Genomic DNA, 21565 nt, shown 5'->3' with positions numbered 1-21565 from the left:
TATTCATCATACATAATATCGATCAATCAGTGTTTTTTTTTTTACCGCGGAAAGGGTCAACAAAACAGCTGGAGAACAATTATGTCACATAACATTTAAAGTTACCTCAGGAAAGAAAAAAAAAGAGTATTTTGCTAAATATGTGTACTATATTACATATTTATTATATGTTTTCTTATATCATTAAATAAAGTTGTTATTATATAAAAAAAAAACGCATTATATTTAATTTGAGTTATTTTTAACCTTAAATAATACTGCCAGCTGAAGGCTCTCTGTATGTTTAACTTACAGCATTAGGTGAGAATTTTTTTTCTTGAGAAAAAATAACGCCTATCTTGTGTACCTAATGTTTACCCAAATTAGTCAATATTAAAACAAATCACAAGAATTGAACTGAATTGAAATCCTGAAATTGTTTCAAGCAATAATAAAAAAAAAACGTACCAGAAATTGTACCATATAATATAAACATTGCAACATGTTGTCACTAAACCTAATAAAATTCAGTTTAGTAACTAAAATGTTTTGACAATCACAATATTTAAGCCCCAGGATCCGGTTTCATTGAAATGTCATTAGAGGACACCGGCAAGTGTCACACCCTCACACTTCGCAGGTACGCAGTAATGGCGGCAGGCAAGATGGCGGCGCCCATAGAGTTCGCGGCGGATTTGTGTATACCGCTCCATAGAGATTTGATTATGGGGCGTGTCTCAACCGAACTAGGAAAAAAAAAAACTCTGCACTCAATTGGATAGACCTACAACCAATCAGAGCAACGGAGTAAATGACGCATGTCCTTCATTCATATTTTCAACCAACAAAATGTCGCGGGCGCGGCTCTCTGTTCCTCTTTTAAAATGAATGCGCTGTCGATATCTTCTATAACAGACGCGATGGCGGAATCTACACATGATGTTTCATAAACAAAGTTCGGGAGGAGCACGTACTCAATCCAATATCAACTTGTCATCAAACAATACCATGTCTAACGTTACCGCGGAAGCATATTCACTCTGTCAACTTACCTAACACTCCTTGACAGTTTTTCAGCATCCCTCGGTCCCTCCACCACCCCGAATCCTCACTCTTGTCTTGTTCTCTCACAACCAGGAACACGGGGGGAGTATGGCTACCGAGCCCACAGCCCTCTCGGACAGCACGTCATATACGCATTTATTCTATCTTACTTATTTGTGTGAACTCATGACATCTCATATAGCCTACGCATTTATTCTATCTGACTTATTTGTAAATGTGAACTCGTGAAATTTCAATTCTCCAGCTGCAGTCGTCTTTGTTGTAAACTAATTCAAATCAAGCGCTCTTTGGTGACGTAACCGCAGACCATCTGTCCATCATCGATTAAAGCCCGCCCTGGCAATTTGATTGGCTCGGCCTTCTAGGAGCCGAGCATAATTACTCCTCAATGGATCGAGTCCAGACCGAACTTCCCGACCAAAAAATGTTGTGGGCGGGGTTCGGGCTGGCACCCAGGCTAGTGTTGGAGGCTACTTTTAAAGTATTCTTCAAAATAGCTACACAAGATATTAACTAGGGATGCACTGATACCACTTTTTCCAGAACGAGTCCGATACCGTTACTTTCATTTTCTGATTCATTTTGTGATCAGCAGTATTTATCAGGTGCAAAACATTGAGAATCTCAGTTAGAGTGACAGCATTAAACTGGAACAGATCAATTTAAAATAAATACAAATATTAAAACTAGAATAACAATTACTGTATTGAAGAACTGTTGGTGAATTGTTTTTTTTAACAGGTTAATTTGCATGAACAGCCCGAACAATAGACTTTGTCCATATTTGTGTTGTGTGGCCTAGTAGACTTAAAGGGTTAGTTCACCCCCAAAAATGAAAAATGTTATCACTCACCCTCATGCCATTCCAAATCCGTAAGACTTGTTCATCTTCGGAACACAAATGAAGATATTTTAGCCTAAATTAAATCTGTTCATCATAAAAAGTGATCTATCTCTTCATAAATGTTGGACTAAACCGCTCAATTCATATGAATTAGTTTCACAAACTCTTTATAAACTTTTTGAAAGTGTCAAAGTGGTAGTTGCATAGCAGAAAATGGAGGGACACAAAAACTCTCAGATTTAATTAAAAAATATATTCATTTGTGTTTCAAAAATGAACAAAAGTTTCAGGTTTGGAACACCTTGAGTAATTAATTACATACTTTTAATTTTTGTGTGAACTATCCCTTTAAGGCTAGAACTCTGAAGTATAGTGGTTCACTTCCTTCAAGGAATGAGACTTCAAAAGACTGTGGTGACAGATTTCTCAGTGATCTTAAATATCTTTTTTTATTATCAATAGCACCAAGTGAAGGTGCTGAAACTTCTGAAGACAGAAGGATCCCAGGTCTGATTTTAACACTGAACATTTCTATTACATATTCTCACACATATTTTACACTCTTCTGAAGACTAACTTGTTAAATCATCTTTTGTTTTAATCAGAAACTGAATTTGTGAACACACACGGAGATGAACTCGTTCAGAGAGTTTCATCAGTGATGGCAATTGCTGACCGTTTGAAGAGCAAAAAGATGATTACTGGTGAAATGTGGAGAACAATTAAAGCTGCAGAACCACAACCACAGAAAATGAGACTCTTGTTTGATGCTCTCGACTCTGGAGGAGATTCTGTAAAAGCAGAATTCTACAAACTGCTGAAGGAGAAGGAACCTTATCTAGTAGATGATCTGGAGTCTGGACCCAGTGGACCTTCACCACAGTAATGCTGAGAGTGAGTTTGAGGCGTAAAGTGTAGCTCTGCCGTTATTCAGGGCCGTTTGAAGGAATTTGGGGGCCCCAAGCAAAATGGACATGGAGGCCCCCCCAATAAAAAACATATTATAATATGTAACCATATGCCATCCGTTTGAAAAAAAAGTTGCACTAACTGTTTGTTACAAGCAGCATTTGCCGTCAGGCAGGTAGCTAACATAAACATATTTTTTTTCTAGCCTATGGTAGGCTGCCTACCTGCTGCAAAATTACACTATTTGTACAAGACAAGTGGAGCTATTTTATCCAGTGTAATTTATCACTTACCACTAGGGGTGTAACAAAATTCACGGTTCGGTTCAATCCGATACACTTGTGTTACGGTTTGGTACGTTTTCGATACAGCAAAAAGAAAGAAATGCCAGAGAAATGTCCTTTATTTATTTTTCTTCTTTTTTTTTATTAAAACTAACATCATAAAATATGATTTTTTTTTTTTACTTTGAGCAATTCTGGAGCTATAATTGACTCTTCTTAGGAGCATATAAAACAAAACAGCTCCTTGGAAAAAATGAAATGTAATATTGTAGTAGTTATAAAAAAATGTTTATTTTAGTTCAGATTAACATTTGAGGGCAGCAATTGTATTCATAATGTCAAAATAAAACCAACGTAATGTTACTTGAAGGCATAATAGCCTTATAACGTTATAATGCCTTATAAGGCATTATAACGTTACTATTCCTGCCAAACTATGTGAATGTTTCTCACTAGATCTCGCAGCGATGTTATTACTTCTGTGGCGAATTCAAATGCTTTCTTTACTGGATCTCTTATTAGTGCTGTGTAGTAACAGTTTCGCATGATCAAGATCGGCTCGCGCTGCTTTGGTCCAAACTGATAAACGGTCCTTCAACCACACAATAACGAGCAGTTTCGTTCCGCTTGCATTACGTTTGCCATTTGATGTTGGGCAATGTTGTGGTCGCGCCGGCGTCTCTACATTATGAGCGCGCTTAACACGCGCAACGCGCCTACATTTGAAATAACGAAATTTTGGTCGGTAGGAAAAATGGTCCAACGAACCGTTCGGTTTGAAAATGCGTACCGAAAACCGAACCGAAAGCCTCGTACCGAACGGTTCAATACAAATACGTGTATCGTTACACCCCTACTTACCACTATCTTGTTTTTTCTTTCCTCCTCTTCATTCTTTTCTGGCTTCCTGAAGCATAATTCCGCTTCATGATGACTGCCGAGGAGTTTTTGTATTTTGCCGGCAGCAGAGATCACGTGATTGGCTGGCTGCTGTCAGCGACTACTGAGAGGGGGGCCCCCTTGAGGGGGATCCCGATAACAGTGTCATTGCACTTTACTGCATTGACTATCAAAGGGGCGCTCACGCAGTTTGTCGTTGCATTTTATTCTTAACCAGTCGTTGTCTTGGGGCCCCAGGCCAGCTCGGGGCCCCAAGCAATTGCTTGGTTTGCTTGCCTTGTCGCGACGGGCCTGCCGTTATTATACTAGTGTACATTTTTATAGATGTACATGTTATAATTTTCTGTGTTCCAAATTATTGTATATCCAGATTTAAATTAGATCGTAATCCCCATTTTTTTGTCCCCAGACTCCCCACTGTATTTATGCCTGTTGATGTAATACACTTGTTTTAACATGTATGATGCTGTTACTGTATGACAACATGAGTTACTACAAAATGTTTTTATTTGATATTACTGTGGAAAAATAACCACATACAATTTAAAAAAAAAAGTCAAAAAGTTGCTGTGGGATATGGGTCATATTTATTTTTTCTTTTACATTTTCAAAAGATGAATAAAACATACAAATGAAAAATAGAGTTAATAATAAACAATATGAAGTACAGTTTTTTTAACAGAAGCATGAGGAAATCTCAAGAGTCACACTGAAACATGCTCTCATATTCACACACTTTAAACACAGTATTGCACATTCATTCCCTTTCCATCGCTATGTGAACTTGATCATCAAATTCATCTTCTCCTCATACATAAAGGTGCCATATAAGCCTCAAAATTACCAAGAGACCTAACATGGTTACTGTAAAGCCATTTCATAACTGTGCACCTGCAAACTTTTTTTAAACACCAGCTCACTGTAAAATGTACTTCTGACAAAACTGATTAGAGTTTCTAATTGGTTGGACCGAACTGTATTGATCATTGCATATTTTGAACGTTCAAAAATGTTTAATATAGACCAAGGGTCAAGTCTTGTAAATTTAGCCTAAATCAAGCCAGATTTAAACATATTCTGCACAAACTGAGCCTTTCTGCAGAGCAAAAGTTGCCATGGTTTTTGAGCTCACATAATAAAAGCCCTTTATTTTGCATAAAAAAAAGATTTTACAGAAACTCAGGATTTGATTGACAAAATTTCTTCAATTTTAATATTATTTAAAACTTTGCTCTGATGATCTGATTCAATATCCCTTTCCAGAATTTAGACAAATGTACAAATCATGATCATAAACATTTTGTTTAAAAACAAACAATTTTCTCCTTTACATTGCTTATACCAAAAGCCATTCAATCTCTGACCCCTTGCCACCATCTTAGAAAAATACTATAAAAGCGCTTTCAAATGCAATTTAGTTCAGATACAAATATGAAAAAGCACTCTACTCTACTTTGAAAGTGTGAAGGACAAATACACGGACACTTCAGAGAAAGATTCATCACATTCAGTTTTTTCCTTCACATCACACGGGCAAACACACTCTCTCACACACATAGAAACACAAAGCGTCAAATACTCGTGAGGTTTTCTTGGAAGGAGGCAGAGCGTGTGTTCAGAGAAGAGTCTGTAAGCTCACTTTGACACTGTGAGTAGCCTAGCATCCATTTGTTTAAAAAATCCTAAAATGTTACATAAACTCGAGCTTTCAGAGTTAAAAGCACTGGTGGCGTTTACCCAGATACTCGTGTCTCCGTCCTATCAGAAGAGTTCAAACTGGCAGCGGACAGCTATTCCTACAGGAGCTCGGGCAGTGTGAGCAGTGGTGAGTTATTATTACACAAGCGATTGATGACACCTGCGGTATTCTTCAACTGAGTGACTTGTTCTGCGATATCACATTGCAGATTTTACAATCAGTGTGAGCATACCCACAACTCCCATAATTTATTACACATCATATTTTATTAGGTTGAGTGATGGGACAGATCTAAACGAGTCCATTGTCAACTACAATGCATAGCGATCAGGCTTTCACTGGGCTTTACACCCAATAGCTGATGGCTTCTGGGGCCCTCCAGCCTCTTATTGGCTATTCTAAAAAAAAAAAAAAAACAGCCAATACTGATTCACATGGAAAAAACGTCCAATGGCTACTTTGTCTCGTTATGGTGTGGACATCAGTTGAGATTTTAGAGGATTGGTTTTGCTGCTTCAACCCCTCTTCAAAGAAATTTTGGAAAGAAGAGAGAAAGATGATACAGTTGACATGCTTTCTCTCCGCTCAATACTGTGACCTCTTGTGTTTTCTTCTTATGCTGCAGTCATTTAGTAATTTGGCACTTTTTTCTCAATCATGTTGTTGTAAAGGTAGAAAACGCAGTGTGTGTGTGTTTGCATATAGTTATCTTGGAGAGAGAGTTTTGGACTGTAAGACTATGTAAAAATGAGAGTGTGTACCATGTATTTGCGTCAAAGGAAGTGCTTTTTTTGTGGGGAAAAGCGTGTTTGTTTCACACGTGAGTCTGCATTCTTTGCGTGTGTCTCTGAGAGTATTCTGTGGGCGGGGTTGAATATGGAAATTGGGCGGAGCTGGGGTATTTTCCCACGTTAGCGTCTTGGCTCGTCCCCGCCCCCTGTCCTGTAGGATACATTTCATAGGCTGGTCCTGCCTCCAAAGGCGGAGCAAAGCCTAACCTGTATTGAGGTGTTGTTGAATAAGCGTAGCTATCAAAAGCCAACGGATTGGTTGATTCCAGCAGGCCACGGTCTCCAGAATAGTCTGTAGTTTTGGAGACTGGGTTGGGCGGGGCTTGGATTTGTGACGCCCTGGCAATGGTGTTAAAATGGGCGTATGTGTTGTGAGCCATTCGGGAAGTGGGGCGGGGCTCGTAGCGGCCCGGGGGCGCGGGGTGAATGTTGGCCACTGGGCCGGCGGCTGCTGCCGAAACTGAAGTGGGATTCGGTGGCCGGAATTCCTGGTACGGCAGGGAACGGGTAGAGGAACGGATTTCATCATGTGTCGTAGTAGCTCGAACATTGTAATAGCCATTAGTGGGATCCTGAAATGACAAACATATAATATTTCACTAGTTAGGGTATGTGTCTGGTTTATATACACTGTATAGGTGTGTGGAAACCTCTATATATCTAGACACTACCATTACTAAAAAAATTGAGCAGTAGTGTATCCATTGGAATATAATACAAAAATAGTTTCTTGTCTGGTAAAAAATGTTGGACAGAAGCTAAAATACTTCCTCTGTTACCCCTTTTCCACCAAGGCAGAGCTGGTGCTGGTTCGGAGCCAGAGCCTAGTTTCAAATCGGTTCTTTGTTTTTCCACCGCCAAAGCACCAGCTCCGAACCAGTAAAACTGGTTCTTAAGTAGCACCAAATCATTGCAGGGTCTAGAACGGAGCCAAGGAAGAACCGCTTGCGTCAGAGGCTGGGGGCGGGGTTACCGTGGCCAACAAGACTGAAGAGAAACTTGTGACCGCCATTTTTAAATAGCAGCTAGTCGAGCTAATAGCAGCTCGATTATAATATCCGTCTATGTAAGTTACGGCGAGCTGCACGAACGCGTTGGATTCGCCGTGTTTGGATGCCGATTTATTTTCGCAAACCCATGAGCATCCATAGTAACGCAACGTCTATTATTGTTGATGCCTTGTTCGAGATGCATCGGAGCAGCGTGGACCGATCAGAGCTGCGGGAGTGTTTGGAGATCATACGACTCCTTGTGCTTTTTGATCGCTTTCGCAGTGCTTTGATTTCATGTGCTGATCGTTCTGCGAGAAGCCGATGCATGACTCGAACAAGTCTGGTGTGTTTGTGTTTGGCGCTGCCGCACGTGCGTTGCTGAGCAACATGATACGTATGCAGTGACGTAAGATATAGCTCTGTTGTGGCTCTCTGGCCGGTGGAAACGCAAACCGGTTCTTAGTAAGCTCGTCAGTCGAACCAACTCCGAACTGGCAATAGCTCTAGCTCTGAACCAGCACCCGGTTCTTGTTGGTGGAAAAGGGGTATGTGTGTGTTTATAACATTAAAGGTAAAGTGTGTTATTTCTGCACCACTAGCATCAGTAAATGGAATTGGAAAAATAACGACACCTTTCAAGAAAACTCACCTCATTTGCTATTGATCAGGCAAAAAGATAGCCCCGCCCTAATCTCACAGTATTGGTTGAGCCAATATTGCTGTGTTGGGCTGCTTAACAGTGATATTTGAGAGCTTTGATAGCGCCAATCAACCTACTTCACATTGTCTTTGCATATTAAACTGCCACAATAAACAGTAAACTGAAATCCAAAAAATATTGCACACTTCACCTTTAAGTGTAGCATTATGTCCATATGCACCTGCTCTGTTTCTTACCTTGGGCTCATACTCCTCCACCTTGGGTTCCTGTGTGTCGCTCTGGAGGTCTTGCTTCAGGTCCATGTCATCTTTGAAGGGCTGGGTGGAGGGAGAGAGGGAGACAGAGGGAAGAAACTAAACCATCAAACGACAAAACACACACACGGAGAGAGGGAGGAAGAGAAGGAGAGAGAGAGGGAGGAAAACAGGATATCAGCTTTATCAGAGTTGGTGAAGAACAGATGTTCTTTAGTTTGTGATGGAAAGAAAGTCTTTCACCATCAGTCATTTTCTCTTTTACAGTTTGTGGATAAAATTAAGCAGAAATGGCCCAACAGACCTGACACTTTACAAAGCTCTAAAAGAGGCTGTCGTTACTCTATAGAGATTCTTCCTATAGCGCCTCCTAATCTCACTAGTACGTTTACATGCACTTTAATAGTTGGATTTCAGTCAGACTGAAAGGTCATCTGAAAAAACAATTGTAACATATTTGATATTTCATATGCTGCTACCATTCAAAAGTTTGAGGTTTTTTTATTGAATAATTGACCTGTTTTAATTTGCTTATTTCAACAGCGTCAGTGCACTGCAAACACAATGAAAGTTGTGAACACGTGCGACACGACTGATGCAGAAAGTTTCAGTTGTTTTCTTTGTATTACTCTAGTTTTCTAATCCATTTCATTACTGTAAAATGAAATTGCGGTAAGGGCATCTTACAGTAAAATGAAATTGCGGTAAGGGCATCTTACTGTAAAATTAAATTGCGGTAATGGCATCATACTGTAAAACACATTTACAGTAAGCTACTGTAAAGGGGAACTTACAGTAACTTACTGGCAATAGTGCTGCCAGTAAGTTACCGCAAAAATACGATAAAATGTCTAACAGTGTATTTAAGTAATTAAATTAATATAAAGAGGCGATTTGTCCACGAATGGCTTAAATGAACAACTACTAGTCGACTAGAAAAAAAAATTTGGTCGGAGGCAGCCCTTATTCCACATATTTTCGAACCAGCAGGCCATTCTGGGTTGAGCGAGCGACCCTGCGGAATGAGCGAGCGGAGCAGAATATTCAGAGATGCGCTCTCCGCTCACGAGCTCTGATCAGAACAAACCCGAATCTCATTGTCTGCTGAACTTGCGCAGAAACATCAAAATAGACATAGCCAGCTTTTTAAAATGGTTTTTAAAACTAAACATTTAGACTATTTTAGTACACATTATGAGCTTATTGACGATTTTTTTATAATTCTTGACAAAATTAGAATATATTAAAAGTTTTTTTTTATTTTTTAAGTTTTGGGTGGGCCTGTTGAAAAGTGGGTGGCGTCTCGCAAGTGTTGATAGGCTATTACTCGTGAGGTGTAACCAATCAGGACATTCAGGGGTAAATGTAAAAATTATTAAGCAGAAGCAGGGATACATTGACCAAAAAGGGGGAAATCCCACGCATCCCCCCTGGCAAATCGCATCGCACCCTGGTTAGAAGCATATTGTTTGCATAACATATGGACCCAATAAATTTGTATCTTGAGCAAAATAAGATAGCTGACATTCAGTACAATCTATCTTTTATTTAGAAAACTTACAAATGTCATAAACGTCTTGTAGTTTGTCAAGAGATTTAAAGCGTCATTTTTGACAAGTGTACATGTCACTAGCAGCACGTTGTGCTCTAGTCTACTTAAGAAGCCTATGATTGAATCTGGAAATAAAGCAAAATTAATTTGTCTCAGATTATGTGTGCTCTAGACTGAGGTCAAACTATTAAAGATGTATCTCATTTGTGTGGCATTAGGGACCTCACTTTTCCAGTTTTGTAACTTGATTGATGGCATTAGCTCATCATTACATGTACTACTTTGACCACACCAACTACTAGTACGAACACGTTTTCTAAGACGAATGAGCCAATCAGAGTAAGTGTGCAGCCCCGCCCCGATCTGAAGACTGCAGCCAGGTTGAAAAAACCTCTCAGCTCTCAAAATTAAAATTTACAGCCCGAATCATGATAACAATCCCATCATCATATATTTGTGTAGATTTAACCTGAACCAGCCGGGTGAAACCTAAATGACAAGGGTATCCCTTCTCCATCCTACGGTCTCCATTCCTGTACAAGTTCCTCATTAAGAGAAAAATCCACCAGGAGACGATGTTCAAATTTATGCATCTCAGCTTACAGGAGTTCTTCACCACTCTGTACTATGTCCTTCTGGATGAAGAAGAGTCCCAGAGGAAAGTGAAAGTGCTGCTTCACACTGTAGAGAGAGGATGTGCTCTGTCCTGTTGGTCTGATAGAGACTTTTCAATGACAGATGCAGAAGTTAGACATTCAGAGTGGCTGCAGCCTGTGATTCTGTTCCTCTGTGTTCTCCATTGTCTCTATGAGCTCCATGAGAAGAGCTTCGTTGGGAAAGCTTTGGAAGGTTTGGTTGTGATAGATATGTCAAATATTCCACTGAAAAGGACAGACTGTTGGGTGTTGAAGTACTGTTTACAGTACTGTGAACACATCAGAAACCTGAAACTCCATGTAACATCTGATGATCTGAAGATGCTTCAGCCTGAACTGTACCGCTGTAAAGAGCTGTGGTGAGCAAAACTTTGAGCCTTTTCTGACACGTCATCAACACATGACATTTTACAGCATTTACATTTTATTTACAGAAATTTCAATACATTCAATACTTATGCAATATCATCACACAAGCAAGAATGCTGTAGTGCTGAATATGAGCACAGCTGTGATTCAGCCTCGAGTGTAATCTGATATTCAGTATTACAGCAGTCATTATTGTGTGATATTGTTTTGATTTTTACCACAGTGTTTTCTTTTTTACCACACACTGCTTACTCCACAGTCACTGAGAATCACTTTTCTGAGCCAGACCGGAGTGAGAGAAAATGCTGAGTCTAAACTTTAAAAAAATTGCTCCCATACTTTAGTCTGAATCACTGCAAACACACACAATCCCAGAATTACCTGTGTGTGTAATAAAGATCAAATCTGATATATTGTATTTTTTTACTTTCAAAGGTTGATGATGGATCACATTTCAGACGATGTTGTTGGTTTGATCTCAGCTGCTGGTAAAGGGAAGATCCTGCATAAACTCAAGTAATGTATAATTCATTTTAGAATAAAATTGTACTCATTGCCATATTCAGTTGTTCAGTATATTTAATCAAGTTTATGTCATATCTAATAATGAAATAAACTCATTAAATTTTGCCAGTATAAAGAAGCCTGAAAACCGTGAAAGTCGATTTTTCCCAGAGATCACTGTGTCAGTCAGAGATGAAGACATCACATATGAAACTCTTATCACTTTTCACACACAAAATTGCAGTCTCATCCTACCACCTGATGATTATTATAAACCTATACTGATGTTTATATCTGTGAATGCTTCAGGTTGTCTTTTAGCAGATCAGTGATCACATCATTGACTCTAACCTGTCCAAGCTCAGTGGTTTCCACCATCGACTCTGTTGTACAGTTGTACAGTTATCGACATTTGTGAGTGGAAGCTTCATTCTTTCTTTTTCAGATATACTCCCTTAAGATTTGCTGCCATTTACTATCAGAAATATAATTAAAATATTAGTACATCCAGAAATTATTGTTCACTCACCTTCGTGTTGTTCCAAGCCCATAAGACTTTCATTTGAAAATCTGTTTCAAAGATAAATGAAAGTTACTATGGGTTTGCAGTGAAATTAAGGTGAGTAAATGATGAGAGAATTTTCATTTGAGTAAACTATCCTAAGGAGCTTACATCATGATCAGTTGGTAGATTTATTAGGTGGTCATTAGATTCATTTCTTTTTTATTTTTATTAATCATTTTTTTTGAAAATGTGTAAAAGAAATGGACGACGCACCTTTTTTTTTTTCTTTCATGGACGACTCACCTTTACTCGTTTCCTGTACAGAATATAAAGATGTTGCGCATGCGCGGTCAACACAAAATGAAGAAATAGCCTACTCTCGGAGACCAGACAGCTGAGCTCGGTGTTCCCGAGTAAATATTTGTTCAAAATGAACAAACCGTTCATGACAGACCCATCACTAATAGAAAAGTGTCTGAGCATTAAGGAGCTCCTGTGTCATATTTTTTATGGTCTTGGGGAAGAAAACAAAAAGAAGTTTAAAAGCAGATTGTGCGATCACGTCGAAATATTTACAATCGAAAAAGTTATAGACTCTGGTTCTGCAGATCTCGCCGATTTAATGGTGAAAACTTTCACATTGAAGGACGCGGTTCCTGTAACACTCGAAATATTAGAGGCTATTGGCTGTAATCAACTAGCAGTGGAGCTCAGACAACGCTCAAGAGACAGTAAGTAAACTACTGTAAATCTTAAATGCGAAACTAAATTGAGATGTTTTGTTTTAGACTTTCTATCTGACAAATTAATTTAGGATTTTTCACAAATACGTATTTCAGAACCAAATCTCAAATTGATTTAGTTTTCTAATCCTATCTTACAAAATCTCATCTTTTCTGTTAACCGCTCCATCGAGTTTAACTGCAGAAACGCAGAACGTCATGACAGTCTGAAGACAAGTTAGACAACACCGCCACGCAGTGTGTGTGTGTGGAGCGCTTAAAGTTTTAATGTCAAGTATTTTATTAAAACGATCCAATTGAAATTATATTTTGTGTTATGAAATTATATTATGATTATGTTTTGTAGGATAGATAGACCCTGACTTTTTGTTAAAATGACAGCTTAATCATATGAACACACACATATAACCCCCTTAACCTTTTGTTTTTAAAGTTAAAAGTTGCTTTATGTCTTAAATTATTAATATATTTTTAATTGAGCCCAAAGCTTAAAACACAAAAAATAAAACAGCTTGAGCATTTGAACATTTATTATACATTTTTTTCATAGTACATAATACACATTACAATTCTACAGTGGATTTGCATGAATCAAGCAAATTCAGATCCATCAAACCCAAAACACCAAAATGATTTATTACATTTTTAATCAAATGTACTTTTACCCTTAAGTAGCAAAGAGAATAAATTGAACATAAGTTATTGCACAGCAGGTACATGATGACAAATTAAATATAAAATAAATAAAATCTCCATAAACATGCAATTAATTCTGAGAGTCCTTTTGTCCATAATACTCTTTAAGAAAAATGTCCATCTCGTCCTTAAGAAGTGAAACACTAAAAGCTCTTTGGCCGGTTGTCTGTCACCATCTGTTTCAGCTTGTGAAAGTTGAAGAAGGGCTTTTTCCTGCTCTTCCTCTTTCAATTTCAGAAAGCACGGCTCTTCGACTAAATCTGTGAAGATGTTTGTTTGTCCCGCAGAAGCTGCAGTGCAGAGGTCTTCTGAGATCTGTGGCTCATTCATGAGAGAAGTGAACAAATAAATGAAAAATGTAACAATACCTTGTGTTGTAGTCGTGATGTAGCATTATAGCAAAGCATTATAATAATGTTTTGAAATTCTGTTTTTCTCATGTCTATATTTGAGACATATATCATACTCTGTCACTAATAAAATTAATAAAATTATATTCAATTCAAAATGTATACAGAAGTCAAAGGCAAGCACTTCATAGGGCTTTTCACACTGAGCTCAACCGCAGGTTATTGTTGTTCTAAACACCGCTTTTAACCCCAGGTGAAGTAATGTTTCACGCTTGTATATTTACATGCTTTGGACAGACGTTGAAACACTGTGCATAGTAAATTAAGCGTTGGAGAGAAAAAAAAAGCTTATTCCTCATCACCTCTCTCTGTGCTCCATATCTACTGCATCTCAAAACTATATGGTCTACACAGACTCCTCTTCCTTGTATCCCTCACACAGTCCAGTTTTATGTTTCCCTATTAACTTAAGCGTTTTATTTAATAAACAATGTCCCAATCTTGACCTAGTTATCACCATTTCTTTTCTCCTATTTCCACTTCCAACCCTTCTTTAACATCCCTTTGAATGTGATATAAGTGTCTCTGTTTCCCCTCTCTATCCCACCTTTCTTGCCACTTACCACATTTATTTTCTCCCATATCACACTTTTAACCTCTGCTTTGCTTATACTTACTTGCATTTCTATATTTCCTTTTGTTAACGCCCTTTTTGTTAACTTTTTAGTACTTCAAACAGAATATCTTGATAACTTTTGAATAGAATGACCAAAGGCTTGCTAAAACTGTTGATGAATCTGAGCATACCAAAACTTTGTCCTGTCCCGTCTTTTCTACCCGTCATAATGCAATTAACATGCCAGCATTTTCACATTTCCAGCATTTCATCTATTGATTCCTATTCCTTTATCTGGTATCGCCACCTCCAATTATTTTGCTTCTGTCTCTGAATTCGTAGCACCATCTGTATAAATCTGGATATACAGGATTCATTATATTTTTCCATTACCCGATTATTAAACACTCTTTCCAAATTAGTATCTCCCTGTGCCTTCCTTTTTTCCTGTAATACAGACCAGTCTACCTCAGGCCAAACTATCTTCCATGGAGCAATCTTTGGATAAACTACCATGGAATTTATCCTCAAATTAATCACTTTTAATTCTTTAACTAGGCTAGATCATTTCCAATCTGTCCAAAATGTTTGCTCTCCATGCAGTATTGGTTTAGTGAGATGTGAATTATTATGCCCTTGTAAACCAGCCCAATAGTTTGCTATCAACTGCTTCCTTCTTAACTCTAGTAGCAGTTCTCCCATCTCTACCTGTATGGCTGTTACTCGCATTGTTTTGAAAGCTCTTCAAATGACATAACTCCTTTTAATCATTTCCCACACTTCTCCTACTGGTGTAGTTCCTTCTATTTCATCACAAAAATGCCTCCAACTCGTCATCTTTGCTTTGCGAATCGGTCTTCTGACCATCTGAGCTTTCTTGAACTGAATTAGATTATTTATATTATGTGTTCTTTTAAGCATTCTGAATTCTTTGTTTAGCCTATGTCTCTTACCACCTGATAAACTCTTCATTCCACCAAGGCACTAATTTTCGATTTACCCTGTTTCTCCCTTTAGGAATAGCCTCCTCTGCTGCCATAATAATTTCCAAAGTTATCTGGTTGTTAACATCATGCTTCCAGAAACCTCAATTGACCCTTTGCTAAGCCCCGCCCTCCTTAGTTATTGTTGCTACGCCTGACAAGTTTTGGCGCCTGGAACGTCTATTACAGTATTTACCGGTGTCAGACATTCCTAAGGAGATAATTAGTCATTTTTGGCGAACAGGTGAAATATCTGAGAGAGCAAGACAAAAGGGACTGCAGTATGCATTCGTGGGATATAGCCACGATATAATATGCAACCGATTAGAGAATAATTTAATCAAAATTGAAGCTAAAGCCTATAGGTCCCAGCGCAAGCAGCAGCCGCCTGATACGCTGACCATTCAAATGGGGAAACACATAAATTGAGAAACAGCTATGTTCATGCACAGCAGGGTAAGTGAATTCGAAAATAATCTAATAATTATAAATCAAACAGCTTATCCATAAAAAAAAAAAAAATTCATTAGCCTGACCACTTTGCATGTCACATTCACCACCTTCACCGTCTGTCTTCTCTGCACTACATTCCCCAGGATCCTCGTTGGCGCACCTGCACTCACTCTTTCCTGAGTAATTATCATCATCACCTGTACCTCGTCATCTCACCCCTTTATATTCAGCACTCACCCTTCAGTCATCGTCTGGTCTTGTCTCTACATGGACACACAGACTCACCTCTTGCATCCTGACACTTACCTGTATCCTCGACCTTCTTCAGCCTGCAGATTATGCTTCTGAGCCCAGTCATCATCACCTGCAAGAGAGACATTGTTATTCATCAGCTAAGTCATCACAAACTGTCTATCATCTGCTTACTCACCATTATCTCTGGAACCGATCCATTCTACACAATAAATCACATTATATACTTACCTTCCTGTTTGATCCCTGTCGGAAACTTACAGAAGACCAGACCAAAGATGCAGAATCCTTCAGAGTCCAGAGTTAACCTGTTGTCCCTATTCAATGCAGCCCCGTTCATCATCCGTTTGGTTCCTGCCAAGCCGGCATTTCAGTTCGGATCCGGAACACCACCATCTCCAGCCATCTTCGCCACGCCATCCATCCTCATCCACAGTCTAGCCGAGCCGACATTTCAGTTCGGGTCCAAAATGCAACTCAAGGAGGGTGACTTTTCGGATCTCCCTCTCATCGGACCAGTTGAACCACAGCCACCAGTCATCTTCACTTCCTCACCCATCCTCATCCAGAACCATATCGAGCCTGCACTTCACGCCAGTCCAGCCGAGCCTGCACTTCACGCCAGATCTGCCGAAGCCAAGGCAGTATGCATCATGCCCGCCGCGCCTGTGACTGACAGCGTCATGCCCGCCGCCCCTGAGACTGTGAACGTTATGCCCACCGTGCCTGTGACTGACAGCGTCTGCCCGCCAGAGCCAGAGTCTGTGAGTGTCGTTCTCCCCGAGCCAGAGTTTTCAAAGCCCTCTTCATCGCTGGTCCTGTCCAGCACAAAGCCCTCTTCGCTGGTCCCGTCCAGCACAAAGCCCTCTTCGCTGGTCCCGTCCAGCACAAAGCCCTCATCGCTGGTCCCGTCCAGCTCAAAGCCCTCTTCATCGCTGGTCCCGCCCAGCTCAAAGCCCTCTTCGTCGCTGGTTCCGCCCAGTTCAAAGCCCTCTTCCCCGCTGGTTCCGTCCAGCTCAAAGCCCTCTTCACAGCTGGTTCCGTCCAGCTCAGAACCCTCTTCGCAGCTGGTTCTGCCCAGCTCAAAGCCTTCTTCGCTGGTACTGCCCAGCACAGAGCCCTCATCGCTGCCCAGCACAGAGCCCTCATCGCTGCCCAGCTCAGAGCCCTCTTCGCCACTGGTCCTGTCCAGCCCAGAGCCCTCTTCGCCGCTGGTCCTGTCCAGCCCAGAGCCGCTTTCGCCCCCTGCCTCATCCAGCCCTGTGTCAAAGCCTGATCATTTCCCCAAGGAAATTTTGGGGGGGGCTATAAGTCATCTGAGGGGACCGTGGAGGCCCCGCCGACACGGTTCCCAATGCCGCCATGGCCGCCCAAAGGGAAGTCTCCGCCATGGCCGCCCGAAGGGAAGTCTCCGCCATGGCCGCCCGAAGGGAAGTCTCCGCCATGGTGGCCCGAAGGGAAGTCTCCGCCATGGCCGCCCGAAGGGAAGTCTCCGCCATGGCCGCCCGAAGGGAAGTCTCCACCATGGTCTCCTCCTCAGCCTGCTTCACCATGGTCATCTCATCAGCCTACTTCGCCATGGCCACCTCCTCAGCCTGCACCGCCATGGTCTCCTCCTTGTCCTGTTCCGCCGTGGTTGGCGATACCATCCAGGAGACTCCTGTCTGTCGTCTTCCCGTCCACCCTCCGGTCACAGACTCCAGGATGCCCACCACCCCTCCCGTGTTCTGCCTTCTACGGCGCAGTTCGCGCCTAGTGGGAGGGGGGAGTAATGTCACATTCACCACCTTCACCGTCTGTCTTCTCTGCACTACATTCCCCAGGATCCTCGTCGGCGCACCTGCACTCACTCTTTCCTGAGCAATTATCATCATCACCTGTACCTCGTCATCTCACCCCTTTATATTCAGCACTTCAGCACCCTTCAGTCATCGTCTGGTCTCGTCTCTACATGGACACACAGACTCACCTCTTGCATCCTGACACTTACCTGTATCCTCGACCTTCTTCAGCCTGCAGATTATGCTTCTGAGCCCAGTCATCATCACCTGCAAGAGAGACATTGTTATTCATCAGCTAAGTCATCACAAACTGTCTATCATCTGCTTACTCACCATTATCTCTGGAACCGATCCATTCTGCACAATAAATCACATTATATACTTACCTTCCTGTTTGATCCCTGTCTGAAACCTGACATTGCAATGATAACATTCTCCCGCTTATATTTTTAGCGCGCCAGGCTACTGCTCACTCGTGGAGCAAATGTAGGTGTTTTTGTTAATCCTATCGACATTTAGTTGTGAATGGGGCCTCCCACACTGCTTGATCCATGCCTGGCATTTCTCCCCTTGGGTTTTAGGTTTCAGGAAGGGAAAAAACTCACAAAACTCGCCCTCAACTCATTGGCTGGCAGCCTCCAATATAGGTGATGTCCAGTGCCAAAAAGCCTCAGAATCTTTCTTCTTCACCTGGAGCCTGGTTTCGCCATGGATTCACGCAAACAGAGTGGACAACGTGGAATTATCCCCTCTCGTGTTCCGGTGGATTTTTTGCTAGGAAACCAAAAATTTTTTTTCTCTTTGTCGCATGTGTGTTGTCCAATTGACTTCCCAGACGCACACGAGCAGTGTGTGCTGTGTCTGGGTCGGGCCCACGCAGAAGCGGTGCTCGAATAATCAGGATGTCGAGCCTGTGAGGAACTTTCCATCAAGATCCTTTGCGCAATGCTGGCCGTTACCCGTAACGGTGGCCTTATGACTCCTGCCACTCCTCTGCCCGCCGCCATCGAGCCGCGGACTGGGAGACTGCAGAAAGCTCCGTCAATGGACTCTGTCCAGTAGTTTGTGTCAGCGCAATGCCCATGCTGCCCTCACGTGTCAGAACCTCTCACCTACTTAACCTACACCTACTCTCACCTATAATTGGGGATACTTAATTTAATTAATCAATCAACAATATAATACTATTGATCAGCATTACCAGACGTGGACGTTTTGCACTAGAAACAAACACTGATGTGCTATTTTGTTTGATGCTGCTAGTTTACCGCCTTCCGAAGGAAGCGCAGGAAATTGTCTCTTTCGGATATGGTGAGGGCGACACCATGTCCACAAGTGCCTCCGACCCTGGAGCTTGGTCTGAGGCTCCTTCAGAAACCACCCCGGCCTCGCTGGACACGGAGCTCATGGCTATCCTCATAGAGGCAGTAGCGGACCTGGAACTGGACTGGGCAGCCCCCAAAGAACAGCCGTCTAGGAAGTGGATGGACGGGTCCATCCTCGGCGCGGGCTGCCAGGCGGACACCCTGCAGAGACCCGCTCCTTTTAAACCTAGGAGAAGTTCCCAAAAATAGGTTTTTCAAAAAAAATGCAATTTACTTGAAATTGCCGCTGAAGGGCAAGCAAAGCCAAGGAATCCAACGATATAAGACACTTGAGCCTAGGCCTAACGGTTGAGTCATGAGCCATTTCGTACTTTTGAGTGCTGTAGCGCCCCCGTCAGGCCGACCGGGGCGGGCCTTGGTGACGCTGTAGGCAGTGTGAGTTCTACCAGCCCCCAAAGTTTCAAGTCTCTACGACTTATGGCGCTTTTCCACTGCATGGTACGGCTCGGTTCGGCTTGGTACGGTTCGACTCGGCACGGAACGGTTTGGCTCGATTCACTTTTCCACTGCGCGGTACGACTCGACTCAGTACGGCACGGTTCGGCTCGCTTTAGCTCGGTTGCTTTTCCACTGCAGTTAGTACCGCTTCAAAGTGGGTGGGACTGATCGTTATAGTTGTCGTCTCTACTACCATGACATCATCATATTAAATGCGAATTTTTTATTCTGTGTTACCCCATCCGCTCCTTGGCAACCAACGAGAGGAACGTCTGCCGCTCGTCCACTGACCACGATTCAACCAATTATTTTTTTGAAGTTTATACTCTTTTTTTGAAGCAAATACTTTTAAAAACAGGCGCTACAGCGTTGGCTGCTGTCTACTGGCTATTTAAATCTAGCGGGTTTAGTGTCTCATGTCGTGAATACAATGACGCTGGTAGAGATGATTCTGTCTGACCAATCAGTGATCTGCAGTTTTTTCACGTCACATTTTAGTACCGGTACAGTACGCTTGGAAGTGGAACCTCAACAGAGGTGGTACCATTTAAAGCGAGCCGAAGCAAGCCGTACCGTACCGTACCATGCAGTGGAAATGCGCCATAAGTGAGCCGTACCGAACCGAGCCGTACTGTACCATGCAGTGGAATAGCGCCAAAGCGTACCGTACAGAACCGAGCCGTACCGTACCATGCAGTGGAAAAGCGCCATTGCGGTTTGGTCTGCCCGGTCAGTTTTATGTCTGAATGTTGCATCATGGGAAAATTAATAATAACAATAGGTGTTCAGCACTTCGTGCTTGAACCCCCAATAATAATAATCTCCTTGTGCCCCTCCATCATCCTCAGGATACAATTTTCTGTGATAGCACAATATTTAAAAAATATATCAACACGAAATTAATTATATATGCAAATTACTAGAGACAGTGCTGTTGTATTTTTCTGGCATGCCTCCCTTTTACAGTTCTCCCTCACAGAGACACTCAGCACATTAGCTCCTAATGCATTCACGCCATGCTGGAATTGCCATAATTACAAGATTACAACTTGTAGAAAGCATACATGTCCTCATCCACATCCTTTTTCTGAGCAGTTTTCCAAGGCTTTTGCACACCTCATCTGATCGCTTCTCAAGAAGTCTGCCACTGAAAATCACATGAGAAGATGACCGCTCCTTCATAATTGTGCCCTCGTCTCCATTTAAACATACTTACATCATTGTTACATTGCTACATGGAAAACTTGGGAATTCCAGGCCATGAAATTTTTTCGAAAATAAATAATTAATAACTTTTTCTTGCAAGACAAAGAAGAAGTATAAAAAATTTTTAAAAAAAATGCAAAAGAAAATAAGTTGATAAAAAAACAAAAAACCTATGAATCATAATTCGAATCAAGTTTGACCAACTAACACTACAAAATAATGCTGTTTTCGAAATGCCCCCTAAGGAATCAACACTGCCATTGATTCAATGCTAAAATTAGCAAAAAGAATCAATGGTAATGTTGTTGACTCAATGTTACAATGTGATGTTAGTACAACATCATGTTTGCACCCTCAGTTAATGCTGACATTTTAACAAAAAAACAAAAACAAAGCAAAAAAAAATTACACTGCCGTGTTGATTTTAAATTACTTTTGTTGAAACATTGAAAACTAACAAAAGTTTTGTCATATTGCTGGACCATTACAAAAAGAAAACCACTTACAATAAAAAACTGCTTTAATTATGCATTAATTAGACTACTGTGTGCACTTGCAAAACTAAAATTCCAAGCAGTGTGTGCTTTCAAACAACGATGGACATTCAGTTCTGATCCAACATACTTTAAACATTGAAAGTCAGTCTCAACCAAGATAATATTTTGGATGAAAACTCAGCAGTGTATCAATGTTACCTT

The 21565-nt window shown here is 41.1% G+C and overlaps 1 protein-coding gene across 4 annotated transcripts in view; it reads left to right on the top strand.

Annotated features, from left to right (window-relative positions):
* Nucleotides 1-4648, top strand: part of LOC311291564 (NACHT, LRR and PYD domains-containing protein 1 homolog) — a 36236-nt gene extending 31588 nt beyond the window's left edge. For all 4 annotated transcript variants that reach the window (XM_084410627.1, XM_084410626.1, XM_084410628.1 and 1 more), the window contains 2 exons: nucleotides 2351-2395; nucleotides 2494-4648. In XM_084410627.1, the coding sequence (XP_084266753.1) occupies nucleotides 2351-2395; nucleotides 2494-2774 (326 nt within the window). In that variant the 3' untranslated portion in view covers nucleotides 2775-4648. The remainder of the gene's footprint in view (nucleotides 1-2350; nucleotides 2396-2493) is intronic.
* The last annotated feature ends 16917 nt before the right edge of the window (nucleotides 4649-21565 follow it).

This window comes from Rutilus rutilus (genome assembly GCF_951802725.1).
Source record: "Rutilus rutilus genome assembly, chromosome: 6".
NCBI lineage: Eukaryota > Metazoa > Chordata > Actinopteri > Cypriniformes > Leuciscidae > Rutilus > Rutilus rutilus.
This window is presented reverse-complemented; position numbering and strand designations above follow the sequence as displayed.